Source organism: Triticum aestivum, chromosome 4D, assembly GCF_018294505.1.
Source record: "Triticum aestivum cultivar Chinese Spring chromosome 4D, IWGSC CS RefSeq v2.1, whole genome shotgun sequence".
In the NCBI taxonomy this organism is placed as follows: Eukaryota; Viridiplantae; Streptophyta; class Magnoliopsida; order Poales; family Poaceae; genus Triticum; species Triticum aestivum.
Genome location: NC_057805.1, coordinates 107,991,249 through 108,008,504, shown reverse-complemented (window position 1 = coordinate 108,008,504; position 17,256 = coordinate 107,991,249). Strand labels below are relative to the sequence as shown.

At 50.3% G+C, this 17,256-nt stretch overlaps 1 protein-coding gene across 1 annotated transcript; it reads left to right on the top strand.

Moving 5' to 3' along the window:
* The first annotated feature begins 9,618 nt into the window (after positions 1–9,618).
* Positions 9,619–10,833, top strand: LOC123099745 (transcription factor MYB60). The gene is made up of 2 exons (XM_044521847.1): positions 9,619–9,960; positions 10,075–10,833. Exons 1-2 carry the CDS (start codon positions 9,698–9,700, stop codon positions 10,712–10,714), a joined length of 903 nt encoding a protein of 300 aa, XP_044377782.1. The 5' UTR covers positions 9,619–9,697; the 3' UTR covers positions 10,715–10,833.
* Positions 10,834–17,256: the final 6,423 nt, after the last annotated feature.

The window sequence follows — 17,256 nt, the reverse complement described above, 5'->3', positions numbered from 1 at the left end:
AGCGGGTGATGGTGGCGTCGATGGTTAGTCAGTCGTCATCCGCGAACATGACGTCGGAGTCGACGGAGCCATCAACGTGATCGATGAGGTGGTACTCGCGGAAGACGAGGGAGAAGTAAGTCTTCCAAGCGTAGTAGGTGGAGTTGGCGTAGTCGAGGATGACGGGCATGCGGGCGAAGATGTCGAGATCGCGAACGACCTCCACCGGGGGAGGGGCCGGACCTTCGAAGGGGTTGGAGGGAAGGGAGGCGGCGGCGTGGGGAGAGGCCATTGGTGCGGCGCGACGACCGAGGTGGTGGCGGCGCGGTGGTGGCGATCGGGTGTGGAGGGGGATCGGGTGGGGAGGCGGCGCGGGATAGAGAGACGGCTCGGGAGAGGGGAGGGAGATCGGGGTGGAGAGGCGCACGCGGCGGCGGGGTTCGGGTGCGGCGGCGGCGCGGGTGGATGGTGGCGGCGGCGGCGGCGGCTAGGGAGGAGCGGAAGTTAGGGTTGGATCGGGAAGAAACCTGATACCATGTTGAAAGCAATGCAACTTTCGATATGTTGATCGGGTGCACGGTGCACATATATAAATACAAGGGCAGCCTTCAGCCTCATCTATATAAAAAACTAAAGGCGGGGCCGATAGAAGATTAGCCCTTGTTATTGCGCACCCGAGTAGAGTGAGATGCGGTGGTGGCAGAGGGCCATTGGATTTGGTGGAAGCACGGGCTCGAAGTACTGGAATGGCAAAGACGAACTCGAGGAAGACGAGGGCAAGTGACAACGGTGAATAGTAAACTTTTCCCACTTGGTTATCTTATAACCGACGGCACCGAATCTTCCGCTGCTAATTGCTCGCCACATGTCCGGGCATTCCTTTGACACGTCCCACGGTCGAGGAAGTTACTGGGCATGTACAACGACCGTTGACGTCACGCATAGCTGGTGTGCCTCTTTCTGCTCCTTTTGACTTGATTTGACTCGTTTGAACCAGACCAAGTGAGTCTTCGAGCCCCGGTCCCTTGGAACGGGCTTAGACCAGTTTGATTGTTTGAGTCTAACCTGAAGGTGTTATGCGTTAATGATTGTTTTGATCGAATATGGCTCAAAAGGCCTCTGGCGGTTCCGCAACTAAAGAAGCACAGCTCTGAAGGGCCCACAGATGTTGGGGCACCACCCTCACGGCAATCAGCTCATCAGAGAAACAGTTATGATGACACACAAGCTTTGGAGCAGAGCTCTGGTAGTTCTGCAAGTGCCTGGGCATCACCATGACGGTAGCGAGATCGGTTGAGCATCGCTCTCACGGTGTCGAACTTCTGTAGCATAGTTGTGATATTGAGTTGTTTTGTGTATTTTTATTTTTATTTGTGTTTAATTTTTTATGGCATTGTATGAAAAATGGTTTGAACTTTGTAGGTTTCATTATTTCCTATATTTTATGCATTTTATGAATAAATTTGTATTTCATCGGATATCTTTCAACTTTGAACTTATGTTTAAAAAAAAATTAACTGGGAGAAAGATCATGGATAATGTAATTAGGAGATCGACTATTCTGCACCCAGACTCATCTATGCATGGGCGTGAATAGTGAATTCAAAGATAATACTCTTGTGCGCAAGGTGCGTGTAAAATTTTGTGGTGATTGGACCTCGTGCCAAAAAAGACAAAACTTTGTGTCTGAGAAATTTTGAAAAAGAACACTATTTAGAGCCGATTTGTTTTTGCATGAACTCCTCAGATGTCGGACCAATCTGAAATTTGCACGCACCTTGCGTATATGAGCATCTTAGATGCCTAAAAGTTCCAGTTTTTTTTGACCTTTTACACACACAAAAATACAGTGCATCGAGTGTAGATGATCCTGGGCACCATTTGGAGTTATCGACGTATTTAGCACATACTTAGGGCCTCTGAAACAAAAGGTTGGTGCTTTCAAATATGTGTATGTGAAAATTCAAACACACAAACCAATTTTAATTATGTAAAATGGTTTTTTGAATTTACAACAAATTTAAATATTGTCTGGAAACTGTGAAACTTTACATGGTGTCATCACATGACATGCAGAGTATGTGGTTAAAATTTGAAAAATATTTGAATAGGCTATGATGATGTAGGTTGCTTGAAAGTGAAGACGATGTGCCGCCCCGCATATAAAATTAATGAACATGTAGTTGTTTCTCACATATATGACCTAACTACACACTAAAGAACTAAAATGGGTTTCTTTTTTGCACCAATTTTTAGCCTTTTTAATGTACATGTACTTCAAATTTGATTTATCTCCATCAAATATCTAGAAATGAATAGAGACTGTGTTGGACTTTGTGGTGGAGGTTTTGAATAAAGGGTTGTGGGGCTTTTGCCTCACAGTATTCAGTCAAAAATATATCTAGAAATGAATTAAATGCCCTAAATACATCGTATTAAATCTAGGAAAGTCTCAAATTTGAACATGGAACTCGAAATGGTGTATTTGTTGGAATATGCTCTATAGGCAATAATAAATGTATTATTATATTTCCATATTCATAATTAAGTTTATATTTCTATGATATAATTGTATTGGTTCTTCAATATGGGATCTAGAGGAAAGCACAATTTCATGTGTGGAAACATAAACAGCAATATAATCCCTGGTCATGCCTCTGAGACTAGCTCATGTATTGATGATGATCTTGTGTTCCTGATCCCGAGCATTATTATAGTAACAAGGATGCTATCAACAATGAGAACACATTGTTATCAAAACAATGGTGTTCGATAGACCCAACTTATGAATTACTGAGAGATCAAATATTTATTATGTTGTCGGTATTTTCATATAAAGTGTTAATGCTTGGCTAGTCTCTTAGACCATGGGAATATCATATGCCAACATACCAGATGGTTACTTTGGGGTTATCGAACGTCACTCTATAACTGGGTGACAATAAAAGTAACTTACGGGTATATCAAAAACGTATGTCTCGGTATCAATAGTTCAATACTAGGATTTCGTCCTCCGACGATGAAAAATACTCTTTGGGACCACTCGGTGTTACGGTATCATTATCGTCTGTCCAGACACTTGTGATGGAGATCACAGGGATACCGGAATACAAATACGAGTAAAGAGAACAAAACCAGTAACCAGGGTAACATGCATAGTGATCAAGGAGTTAATCACAAGGATACCGATAATATCTCGCCTCAGGTTTTATAACATATCAGGAAGCAAATGGAATGATACTCGGGAACAAAAGGTTCACTTGAAAACTTTGTGAATATGCAAGAGTTAACAAGGGTGTCTAGATCCAACAATTAACTATTAACCGGAAAGTGATGCAGGTCATGTTCGCTTATTTCCGAATCTGTAGGGTCACATGCTTAACAACTAGTAATTATGATAACTAGAGAAAGGAGAGAATGAGCACTGAAAGTGTTTCGGATGGTGCCGGAAGGGTTTCGGGAATTTCAGAAAGGTATAACATGGCCAAAAAAGTTTTGAATCTTTATATGGAAAGTTTTCGAGAGGTTCCGGAATATTTTTTGGGAGAGAAGTCACTCTTGGTCCGAACCAAGAGGGCAGCCTATAGTGGGAAAAGGCCCAAAAGGGGGCGCCCCCTTTATATGGAAGGGGTGGGACGAATTGGGAGGAGGTGGGGGAGGAGTCTCTCCTTAGTTGGGTCGAACTAGGTGCTCCTTGTAGTTGACTGCCCCCTTGCCCCCTTGGCTCCTATCGGAGAAACCGAAAATGTTTCGAAGATACCCGAAGGTGTTTCAGAGAAAACCGGATTAAACCGAGAAGCAGGAAAAATATTGAAGAACCCTAACTAGTATCCGAAATATATGAGATGGTACTAGAAGTGTCTGGAACCTTCTGGAATTTTTCGTAGGGAGCCAAAGGGGGATGCCACTTCGCATGTCCGAAGTGGGCAGGCCCACATGGGCCTTTAGGCCCATTATTGGTGGCACCGCCCCTTTTGCTTTGGGGCCAAGCCCCCTAGGTGTGGCTAGGGTTGGAAGGCGACGCACCCCTTGGGTGGACGCCGGCCCTAGATGGGGGCGCAACCCTTGGGGCTGCCCCCTTTCCCGAGGCGCCTCCCCTTCCCCTCTGCCTATATATAGTGGAGGGGGTAGAACCTCTTTTGCATAGAATTTTCTGTGCAAAGCTGCATCCTCTCTCTCTCTCTCTCTCTCTCTCTCTCTCTCTCTCTCTGGCTCTCTCTCTCTCTGGCTCTCTCATTCTTACACCAAAATTGTTCCTCCCGAAGGGCTGCTCCTCCCTCGTCTTCTACCCCGTCATCGTCTAGCTCTAGGCGGCGAAGCACTGCTGTATCACTGGTGTTGAATGCGTGCAATCCATAGAGGGATCGTATGTTCGATTCTTCTTCATGGGATGGTTCGAGGGAATTCAAGAACAATCTTCACTAACTCTTCTTCTGCTGCAATTCAAAGTTGGTAACAATCAGATTTAATCTTGTATGCATCTTCATGGTGATCCTGGGAACGTTATTCGTAGGATGATTTTTTTGTTTCCTACTATGTATCCCAACACCAGAGTGCCATCATCTTCCATTGTTCTCACGGACGAGAGGGTGCACGAGGAACACCACCACCATAGACGAAGAGTTCCATCAACCGAGACCGTCCATGATGCCTCATGTCTATTGGCGCAGTCAAAAGGAAATGATCAAACGAGTCCATACCCAGACGTAGAGCCACATGCGGTCGAGGCTACAACACAACAACGGCACCGCAAAGCCGAAGGGCATCAAGGAGCCGAGTCCACACCCGGATCGCTTCACCGTACACATCAACCACCGAGTTGGTAGAAGGTAAACTCCATCACCACCGGGACAGACAGAGAAGAATAGAAATCACACCACCACAAACAAGCCACTTGACCCTGGATGATGTCAGCTAGATGGCAAATAGAGCAACTCAATATCGATGCCTCAAGGAGGGGAGTGACGTTTGAAGCGCCACCGTCAATGGATCTGGATGAATTTGAGGTTTTCCCCAAAGACTTGCAGACCAGGAGGAAGTGTCACAGCTCCATCGAACAATGCCTCCATGGAGGTGAGTGGTACCCAAAGGCGTCGCCATTGTCGGTTCTAACATGGAACTCAAAAGGATCTTTCACCTGGATTGACACATAACCACCGCCCATGCCCCAACTTCCACAAGCATCCCTGAGGCCGACGACCTCCAGAGCACCGACCATCGCAAGTAGCAGAACCACCATAACGACACGCCGCATTCCCGCCAACCCCACGCATCCGACGAGCACTGCCGTCGCCAACCAAGCTAGACATCTGGGCCCAAATCCGCCAGATGTTTAGCCGCCCCATAGCTTGACAAACCGCCATGACCCACTAGAGCCACCGCCCCGAATCCGTGCGCTACAGCAACGCCCACCACCACGTTGGTCGGTCGTCATCCCTACGAGCACAACAGGACTTCGTCGTGGCCAAGGAATGTGGGCACCAGAGCCCAAATCCCTCATGTGTCGAACCACCACATGATTCGCCGCGCTCGGCCTCCCCATCATGCAGGCGAGTAGGTCCGCCATCGGCACCTCCGCCTGAGGCCGCTGCTCTGACTTCTGTCCTCGTTCCGCAAGCAATCCACGTCGGCCAGGGACGAAGCAGCACGCCACGAGAGAAGCTCCCCCTGCCGCTGCCTTCCATCGAGATGGGCTTCGCCCGTCGGCCTCCTCCGGCAATGGCCAGGCTGGAGAGTGAGGTGGGATGGGACAGGGCGGCGGCGGCAAGGGTTTGCTCATGCCACCCCCTAGAAAGCAACGCGGGTGTTTTTTTAAGCAAGATAAAACAATGTTGAGTTTTCTAAACTCTCGTGCAGGATTAGCTACCCTGCACCAGAGTTATTTTAATTTAAATTTAAAATTTTGGAGAAACTATTTTATTTTTGGTGGGGAAGAGTCAAAAATCCATAGCTGAACACGAGCACACCTGCGCCCGGATGAACGGTAAATTCAAATATTTCTGAAATTTTTATACATCAAAAATGAACAAGTTTTCTGCGGGCGTGCAAAGTTTCATGGCAATGTGAGATAGGGGAACTCGGGACGAAAAAAATAAAATCAATGCTCCAGAATCAAAAATTCTGAACCTTGCTCAAAACTCTGGTCTTTTTGTCAGAGCACCCATCGCCACGAATGTTTTTCATACACCTAGAAAACTTGTGCATCTTTTGTGCCAAAAAATATTTTTTATTTTTCATTTTAATTTTGATTTGTTGTTCATCACTAGGAGCAGATGCTCCCCAACACCAAAACGACATCCTTGGGAAGAGTTACTTACTTAAGTTGACCTGGCCCCGAGGTGTAGCATCAGAACTGCTGTGCATTTGCAGTTCGCTACAGCAATGAAAGGCTTAAGATCTAGTACAGTTTTTTCGACAGAGTCAATTTTGTTGGCTCAAATGGAGCATCAAGTAGATACAAACACAATAAGAGCACAACCGACCTCTGCATAGTTAGAATGCACACAGCCAACATCAATAAAAGAAATCGTCGACAAATAGTAAAGTCATATAAAATCAAAGCTATGCCTAAACGAGAAAAAACTGAGCGATTAAATCCACGATCGACAAACTACATCAATGATCATATCCGCACCAATCATCTCATGACAACACAAGGACAATGAGATTCTTCAATAGCGAAGCTTGAGCGTCGTCGTCACCAGATCCAACCACAAAAGGTCGTCTAGCTTTTCACCATGAAAAACCAATCCGAGCATATCCAAACAATGCCTTCAACAAGGTAATGACGCAAAAACATCGTCATTGTCAGGTATAACATATTAGCGTCAGACTTGGGTTTTCGCACCGGAGCTCGAGACCGAGTACTCGTCAAGCACCACCATCGGAGTCAATCATGTGTTGACGTCATCATTTTTCCACGATCATAGTAGCTGCAAGGCGCTGGGCTAGAAACCGACTCCCGCCACTACACAACCATCCCTCTAGGTCAAGTCATTGTCCATAAATTGCATCTCATCGTCAAAGTCAAAAGGCAACCACCGAATCTAGAGGGATAGCCCTTGTAAAGATTTTTCGATGGCCATTGCAATTCACAGTGACCGCTGACGTGGGTCTAAGTGGTCATCGCACGGACCAACACGCGAAGCACCTCACCGCTGACTACCACCTCGCTGAATAGAGCCCAGCCCGGATCCGGCCATGGAGCACGAAAGGTAGATTGAATCACTGGCCAAGAACCAGAGTGTCGTACCCCTCGTGACTGCAGCACCCACGACCCCTGGCCCATCTTCACTGAAGCTCCCATTGGTAGGGCCCAATGCCTAGCGCCTGGCTCGAGATCTACATGGAGCTGTATTTAACTAACTAATCAGAGGTGCTCCTCCTCCAAGAAAGAAAGTTAGGGTTTGTGCCTCCCGCGGGCGCCGACGCAGGTCCGCCTCGTCTCCGGTGGCCCTAGGGCCATGGAGGCGCGGAGGATCCGGGCAAGGGCCGGCGGGAGGGCTCCGGTTTTAGTCGGGTTTTTTTCAATCTTGTTAGGGTTTGTGTCCTACTTAGGAAGGCGAGACGACGGCGGCTCCCTGAAGATGGAATAAAGGTCTCCCTGCCTAGTCCCCTTTCCGGCGGTGCGTCTAGCATCATTGGTGGGCGTGTGGAGGTGTGTCTCCGGCGGATCTATTTTTGGTGGATTTACTCGGATCTCGTCGTTGTTCATCTACGTTGGTCTGTCTTCGGTTTGGATCCTTCCAATCTACGTTATTCTTCATCGACGGCGGTCGCTGTTCTGGGGTGCTGGTCCTATGGGGCCTTAGCACGACGACTTCCCGACTGTCTACTACAACAAGTTGTGCCCGACTCCGGCGATGGAGGGGCGATGACGGCGGCGCGCCTTCGGCTCGCTTCAGTGCTTATAGTCGTCGCTAGGTGATCTACGGATCTGGATGTAATTTTTATTTCTGGTGTTCGTTGTATTACCATGATTGAAGATGAATAGATCGGAAGTTTTCCTGCAAAAAAAACTAATCAGAGGTGATTGACTTTATTGCAACACCCACAAGAAACAATGGTGAATGCATAGTTGGTAGCATCAGATTGTGTTTCTTGCGTTTATCACTTTTTTTAATAAGAGATGTGTGGCTCAGGTGTTGGCACATTGCTGCTGGTGTTGCCTACGCAGATGAGCCTTGCAAATAATATGGACAAGGTGGACCTACCTGCGTGCGAAATGTATATGACCTCCACAATATTAATAGTGGTTTATTTGTTGACCGGATAGATAAGATTATCAATGCTACGTGATGTATCAATCTATTTTTTTAAGGAACACGAGATACACACGTTTACGCTCACAAACATGTATGTGTATGAATGAATGCACACACATGTATCTCTATGAGCACATTGGCTAGGTTGTTGGCAAATTTTGGTATTTTCGGAGTCATCATATACATCTCATAGTCGACTAGAATGTCATCGGTCACCGAAATGTACATCATTGAAAAGTCTAAAATAAATATTTTAAAAAAATGCGAGCAAACATGCCAGGCCTGAGACCTGACCTTGTGTGAGCTGGTTTCACCAAAAGGAACCAAACCATGAAGTGCCATTTATGTTTTCTACTCCCTCCGTAAAGAAATATAAAAGCGTTTAGATCACATTTTTACAAAAGGTAGTTAACATTAGGCATCACCCGCAAAAAAAAAGTTAACATTAGGCATCACTTATTATTATTTTTCAAGTGAATAGTTTGGTTTTGTTGATCATTCAAACAAAGTAGTCGGATAAACCAAAATAAACACCGACAATAAAAATCCATGATAAAAACAAAAAGTTACATCAAGTTTCGTCGAAGTCACCATCTCTAGTTTCACTTTTTGTAGCTTGATTTTTCTCCATGCTCAATACTATGCCTCCAGTGTTAATAGAAAAATGCTAGGCCTACGTAAAGTTACGTAACTTGCCTTAACTTATCTCTTCGCACCCCCTCCCCCCCCCCCCCCCCTATTTCAACCGGGGGTGGGGCCCTCCCCTTATTTCCTCTAGCCTAAACGTGCCATGTAATCAGTTACGGTAATTACGTAGAAATCCTTACGTAGGTGTAGCATTACTGGTGTTAATAACACTGGTAATTTTACTGTCTTCTGTATGAAAAAGTTTTAAAATGGTGATTTCCTTATAGAAAGTTTGACGGAATTTCAAGATTTATTATGGGTTCAACACCTTTCGCAAAAATATTATGGGTTCATGGCTATGCGTGATTTGTGCATGTTATTGCGGAACGAAATGCCTCGATGAATCAAGCTGGATGAGCCATCTGCCGTCGGCCTCTTGCACGCGATGCAAATGCCGGAGCCTTAAAATTTCACACAGTAGGCAGTACACCTCTGGCTATATGGCTATCCCGTCCACCCTTTAAGGCGTGGGCCAGGTGGATCGATGGGTTCCTATATCATTCATGTGATGCTGTTGATGGAAAGAGAAAGCGTGTGTACTACAGACCGATCAGCAGCTAGCAAGAAAGTGAAAATCACAGTAGCGAGAGCGTCACAGGTGTACGTACGTAGACGGCAACAAGTGAAAAGGAGCTCACTCACTCACTCCCATTCAGCTCCAAGCTCCTTGCTATATATACACACGACACGCTTGAGACAGTGCACGGCCAGAAAAAGACGAGATCAAATCAAGCGGGGGATCCAGAGAGAGTGATCGAACAGTAGTGATGGGGAGGCCGCCGTGCTGCGACAAGTTGGGCGTGAAGAAGGGTCCGTGGACGCCGGAGGAGGACATCATCCTGGTCTCCTACATCCAGGAGCACGGCCCCGGCAACTGGCGGTCTGTGCCGGTGAGCACCGGCCTCATGCGCTGCAGCAAGAGCTGCCGCCTCCGCTGGACCAACTACCTCCGCCCCGGCATCAAGCGCGGCAACTTCACAAGCCACGAGGAAGGCGTCATCGTCCACCTCCAGTCACTCCTCGGCAACAGGTATACTTACCACTGATGAACTTCATATCATCGATCAATGGGGGGCTGGGGCAGTGGCCTGGCGTCCATGGCGATCGATTCAGCTAACAATTCCATCTCTTGCTTTGAATGTAGATGGGCGGCGATCGCGTCCTACCTGCCGCGGAGGACGGACAACGACATCAAGAACTACTGGAACACGCACCTCAAGAAGAAGCTCAGGAAGCAGCAAGCCATGGGAGCCATCTTCGCGCCGCCGGCGGCATCCTCCCCCGGCACAGCAGGCGACAGTTTCGACCACCAGCACCACCATGACATGGTCTCCAGGGCCGACGGCTACGGGGCCGGCCAGGCGTACATGAACACGGAGGTCTCGCAGCTGATCGCTGGGCGTGGTCACTCGCCGTTCGCCGACGCTGCCGCCGAGGTCTGCTCCTCGTCGTCCTACGCTTCGAGCGTGGACAACATATCCAAGCTGCTCGGCGGCTTCATGAAGAGCTCCCCGCCGCCGCCGCCGCACAGCAACTACGACGGCGACGACGTCAAGCCTCTGCTGCCCTTGGACAGTATGTCCGGCACCGGCAGCGCCGAGCTGAGCTTCACCGCCAGCGTGCAGCAGCCGGCGTTGATGGGGGGACGCGTCGCGTACGAGTACGACCACGAGACGAAACAGCAGCAGCAGGCGCCGCTGTCTTCGATCGAGAAGTGGCTGTTTGATGAGGCCGCGGAGCTGGAGCTGTCCGATGAGTGCTACTCCGTTCCAATGCTGTTCTAGCTAGCTAGCTGGGAAAGTAAATTAAGAAACAATGGCCGATGGCGTCACAGCCCACACGCGCGCGCACAAACATACTGTGTTAATTAGGTTAATTAATTTATGTTACTCCATGTTTGATACTCTACCTATGCATCCATGTTTGATACACACAAGTAACGAGTCAAGCCTCTGTTGGTAATTTCCTAGCGTCCATAGCCGACATTACGCATACGCATGCACGCACCTCCTTGTAGGCTGAAACGTCGAAGGGCTAGAGACAGCGACAGGGATTTAGCAGAAGTGGCGAACTGTGTCATCTGCATTCCGTAGGCATGATGTAACCAAGGTTATCTATGCTCAAAAAGGGAAGAAAAGGCCTGCATATATTTATGTCACTTGACCTTGAACAAATTGTCTCTGATGGTGAAAAAAAATTGGAGGCTGGAGAGCACTCTGATCATGTTATTTCTGGTTTTATCAATCACAAGAAGCAGAACATCAGCACAGTGGGTGCTTGTTTTGTTCTTCACGCAGAAAAGCTCTGCAGAGAAATGTGCAAACTAATAATTAAGCAACTACAAGCTTCAGTTAGAAAATTGTACAAAATTTCACATTTGATGGCGCCTACGTTTAGGGACATCAGCATTACTGGAAATGAATTGTTGACTTGTTAGTGTTATAGCCCGAAAAAAAAAACTTGTTAGTGTTATAGGTCAAAATTGAGCATAGGCAGTACTACACGGAATGGGCATTAATACCCAGGGAAATGCTTAGTAATTGCATGATCAAGACATGGTGGCTGCTGGTTACATCATGAGAGAGAGTGAGGGCGACGGGGTGACATCATGCTGAGAAGGCCTGCATCCCGACGCGAGGTGACGAGGTGGCATCCACGGTCGACGCGATCCTGCCTCCCGACGATCCGGCTAGGGTTGGATTACACGCGGGTGAGAAGAAGGAGATGGTTCGTCGTGTCGTTCATCGAAGGACGGCGGCTGCTGCGATCAGGCCATGGAAGGGCCCCTTGCCTAAGGTTTGTCTCCCGAATCTTACGATCTTCGATTTAATTCATCCGCAGTCTTGGATTACGGTTAAGAAGAGGAAACATGCGAGGCGGATCGGCGTTCGTCAGGCACCGGCGGCGCCTGTCTTGGCTACGCCGGCGATGGGGATCTCGGAGGAGCGATCGCTGCGTTTGAATAGCCTGCTGGGCTCTGTTGGGCCGGCTCGGAGGGAGCCGGGTCCATGAGGAGATGGGCCTGGGTCAGATGGGTATGAGGCCCATGCTGTACCGGACCATAGTCCTGCCCGTATCGCTATCGCATGCACGTACGAGGGTGATCGATCTTCTTCCTGTCGTGCGCCGTCTCTTGTTGCTCCTAGGGTTCACAGGCGCGGGATCAGAGGATTCCCGGTGTGTGGTGCTCATCGGGCAAGGAGGATCCGGCCTCTCCTGGACATGGCCGGCCGCGGGGTTGCGCCGCCGCCAACCAAGAAGCTGGCTTCGTCCGCTCCAGCAGGGCGGGGCGGGGAGGATCCGCCGCCGGCGGCGGGTGCCGGGCGTGGAGCCCTGGTGCCGCTAGGCCAGAGGCAGCAGGCGGGCAGGGGTGCTCATCTGGGTAACCCGGGCCGTGGTAATGCTAACTTGGGCGTGAGGCCGCCGGCGCCCGTCGCTCAGTCGGCAGCGGGTCGAGGTGGGCCTAGGCCTCCAGCGCCGGGGGTGCCCATGCAAACGGCGGCTGGAAAGGGCGGGCTCAGGCCTCCGGCGTCCGGCGCTCCACCGGCAGCGGGTCGAGGCGGGCCTAGGCCTCCAGCACCGGGCGTGGCCAGTGTAGCGGGTGATGGCAGAGGTGGTGCTGCCCCTGGGGTCGTGTCGTCGCATGCGGGCGGTCAGCCTCATGCCGCGCCTCCGCCTCACTTCGTCGCGAGGCCGGCTCAAAACCGGTCGGGACCGTCTCAGACGAGGCTGAATTCAAGCTCTAAAGAGTCCCGTGTTCCGCCCCGAGGCCAGTGGGGGGACGATGGGTTAGATGTGTATGGTGATGGACAACATCATGGTTCCTCTTCCACGGGAGGAGGTCGTGGTTATGCCTGGCAGAGTGACGGGTCTACTGAGAGACCTTTTCTCGGCCCTCCAGGAGGTTTTGTCGAGGGTGCCTCCGGTCCGGATCACCGCCAGAGAGGTGGCTACCGTGGACATCGTGGTGGCCGGGGCGGTGGCCGCGGGAGGTATCGCAGGCCGCCTCCGCCTCCGGCAGTTGTTGACCATGCGGCGTCAGCAGTGGAGACCGATTCCACGGAGCTCCCTACCCAGGCGATGGAGGTGGTGACGGCTTTAGCCAATGTTGAGGTTCCTGCGACTGGGATTGTGGCTGAGGCTACCGATATGACTGATGCTGAGAGGGCGTCCAAGTGGGCGCGTAAGAAGGAAAGGATGCTTTGCTACCGTTGTGGTGAGAAAGGCCACTTCATTGTTGAATGCGTGGCAGAGCTGTGTGAGTCGTGTGGTAAGCCAGCACATGCCTCGGGGGATTGCCCGTTGTTGCGTGACCAGGCTCCGACTTTGACAATGTATGGAGTTTATTGTGCTGAGCTAATGTTCATTGAGTCCCCGGCCGCGAGAGAGATTTCGGAGGAGACTTTGAGCTTGACCACCGGGGTTGTCAAAGCTACTCAGGGTGAGGTTTCGGAGGCTCAGATTGTGCAGAGGCTTCAGGAACTGGCACCGGGGAACTTCCAATGGGAGCTGGTTACTCTCGAGGCCAATGTTTTTAAGGTTGAGTTCCCATCTGTGGATGATCTGCAGAGACTGTTGAGTTTTGGCTTGTGTAGAGTTCCTGGCACTAGGTGCATTCTGGAGTTCATGAGTGGCAGAAGGTGGAGCCTAAGGGAAAGCCGCTTACGCAGGTCTGGTTGAGGTTTTCGGGGGCTCCATCTAAGCCTTTGCAGGATGTTCGAGTTGTGGCCAGTATGGGTATTATGGTGGGCAAGACGGAGAAAGTGGATATGGCCTTTACCCGTGCACATGGAGTGGCTCGCATCTTAGTGAGCGTTTTGGATATTGAGTTCATGCCTGATGTGGTTAACTGGACTTATAGGGGAGAGGTGTTTCCACTTGAGATCGAGTTTGAGGACGCTGCCCTGTTTGCCGAGGCAATGAATGGGAATGATGTTGATATGCACGAGGGGGACGACAGTGCGGGAGCCGAGGGAGCACCGACTGATGAGTCGACTCGTGAGGGGACTAACGGTTCTCGTCCTGATGCTCAGTCCGGGGATGGGACCGGGGTTGAGCCGGCACCCTCACCATCGGTGCCTATGACTTCGTTGCGGTTTGGGTCCTTTGAGCCAGCCTCTGCCCCTCCCAGACTATGGAGTGACCGGGTAGATTCTGATGATGTGTTTGAGCATTCACTACCTTTGTTGGAGTTCGAGGGTGCCGGCGGGGCCCTGGCTGGATGCTTGGCGAGGGCATCGTCGGCGAGGACTTTGGTTGGCTCTGGGGACGGGGAGTCGGTGGTTGCTTCCATTTCCCTGGCTTCACCTGAAGTCGAGGTTTCGGAGATGACGGCTGCGGCCGAGGTGGGGCGCGGGGGAGGGGATTCGGGGCAGGTGGCTTCGACTTCCCTCTTCACTATCCCGACGTCGGCGTCGCCGGTCGTGGCGGGATCGGCGGGTGCTGGGAGAGGGGGCCCGAGGCAGGCGGCTTCGGCTCTTTTTCCTCCGGTCGTGGCGGCGGCGGCCGCGCCTTCTGAGGCGTTGGGGGAGGGGGGTTTGGGGCAGGTGGCCCTGACTCCTCCTTCCTCGTCGGCGGTCAGGAGGACCGCGTCTCCTCCGGTCGTGGCGGCGCCCGCGCCTTCTGAGGCGTTGGGGGAGGGGGGTTTGGGGCAGGTGGCCCTGACTCCTCCTTCCTCGTCGGCGGTCAGGAGGACCGCGTCTCCTCCGGTCGTGGCGGCGGCACCCGCGCCTTCAGAGGCGCTGGGGGTGGGGGATTTGGGGCAGGTGGCCCTGGCTCCTCCTCCCTTTTCGGCGGTCAGGAGGACCGCGTCTCCTGCGACGACGACCCATTCTTCGCCGAAGGGTGGGGCGGGAGGAGGGCTCGGGCAGGCGGCCCCCGCCATCCTCTCTCCCAGCGTACCCGTGGCTATGGGTCTCGGCTTGGGGCACTTGTCCGAGGGGTATGGGAGCCCGCAGCCGCCTCCTCCGGTAACCTTGGTTGACCCTTCGCGGGTTTCAGCACGAGGAGTTACTAGGGAGGAGGTCGTTGCTTTTGGCGGGATCCCGGACCCGGCCTCGACGGGGAGGCGGATGAGTGCTCGCATTCAGGAGCTTCCGGAGGTTGATGACATGCAGCAGAGGTGCGCTATGAGGGCGGCCAAGCTTCATGCGGCTGAGATCTCTACTGGTATGTCCGTCAACATATCTAATTCTTTATTGCATTTTTCTAATGAGGAAATTATAAATAATGCAAACCAATTAGGAGTTTCACTAGGGGCTACTGATAGTGAGATTTCCAATTCGGTGAATGATTTGTTAGATTTGGAGGCGGAGCGTGCCTTAGAGACTATTCCTAATCTTGCCGCGGTTAAACCCATGAATGATAATGAGATTGATGCGTTAGGGGTCAGAGTGCTCGATAATATGTGTATGGATCTAGCACCCTCCAATCATGAGTCTGAGGACGATGATATGCCCATAGATAATGCAGTTGTTTGTACCGCTGAGCCCGGTTATGAGGATCGGGAGACTGAACCTAGTAAACCAAAGCGCAAGTGGAAATGGAAAATTTATCCCGATTCTGTAGTTCGTAGGAGTGCTAGGATTCGGACTACTAAAAATTTCATGATGAGTGATGAAAGGAATCTTTTGGAATAGCAGAGGTCTGAAAGACTTGGCTAAAAGAAGGTTTCTTGCTGAGGCATCTCTGGAGCATCGTCTAGATTTTATTGCTCTATCGGAAACTGGTAGAGATAACTTTGCGCCCCAGTTTCTTTCCTCTCTTGCGGGTGGTGTTGATTTTGATTGGCATTGCCTCCCTCCGCGAGGAAGATCGGGTGGTATCTTACTGGGTGTGAGATGCGATTCGCTTGAAGTCCGTAGTGTAGTGATGGGCGACTTCGCGGTTAAGTTTCGAGTCAGGTCTAAGGTTGATGGTTTCAACTGGGCGTTGGTGGCGGTTTATGGTGCCGCACAGCCCGAGCTTAAACCGGAGTTTTTGGCGGACCTTGTTCGGATTTGTGGGTCCGAGCAGCTTCCAATCTTAGTTGGGGGTGATTTCAATATCATTAGGAGGAGAGAGGAGAAGAATAATGATAACTTTGACGGCAGGTGGTCGTTCATGTTCAATACTATTATTGAAAGCTTGGATCTGAGGGAGATAGAGCTTTCTGGTAGAAAGTTTACCTGGGCTAATTCTTTGCCAAACCCGACTTACGAAAAGCTTGATCGAGTTCTCGCGAGTGTGGAGTGGGAACAGAAGTTCCCTCTTGTTACGGTGCAAGCTCTCTCGCGGGGCTTTTCCGATCACACACCCTTGTTCGTGGACTCAGGGGAGCCGAACCACGTGGGAAACAAAAACACCTTTTCATTCGAGATGGCCTGGTTCGAAAGCGAAGGGTTCTTGGACCTGGTCGCTAGGGAATGGGCGAAGGGTGTAGGAGGTAGGACTGCGGTCGAGCGTTGGCAGAATAAGATTAGGAATTTGAGAAGTTTCTTGCGGGGTTGGGCTAAGCACCTTAGTGGGGTGTATAAGATTGAAAAGGACAGGCTCCTTTCTCTTATACAGACCCTTGACATTAAGGCCGAATCCACGATTTTGATGCCTGCTGAGATCCAGGTTAAAACTGAGGCAGAGAAGAGGTTGAAAGAACTTCTCCGCGAAGAAGAATTGAAGTGGGCTTTGCGGGCTAAGGTCCGCAAAGTGGTCCAAGGGGACGCGAATACTCAATTCTTTCATCTGATTGCTAATGGTAAGCACAGAAAGAAGAGAATATTCCAACTTGAACAAGATGAGGGCACTATTTTAGGACAGGATAACCTAAAAACCTATATAACCGAGTATTATAGGCAGTTATTTGGATCTCCGGAGGATAATTGTGTATCCCTCGATGAGTCCAGGACTGAGGATGTGCCCCAACTATCGGCTGCTGATAATGATGTTCTGGTTGCCCCGTTCTCAGAGAAGGAGGTGTTTGATGCTATTGCACAGTTGAAAAATAATAAGGCTCCTGGACCGGATGGATTCCCGGTTGAGTTCTACAAGAAGTGCTGGCATATTATTAAGGGGGATTTTCTACCTATGTTTCATGATCTGTTCTCTGGACAGCTTCAATTATTTCACTTGAATTTTGGAACGATCACACTGCTTCCTAAGAAAACGGATGCTGTGAGAATTGAGCAGTTCAGGCCGATCTGCCTTCTCAATGTTAGTTTTAAAATCTTCACCAAGGTCGGGACTAATAGGCTCACACAGATTGCGCATTCTGTGGTGCATCAATCCCAAACTGCTTTCATGCCGGACAGAAACATCCTTGAAGGGGTGGTCGTCCTTCATGAAACGCTCC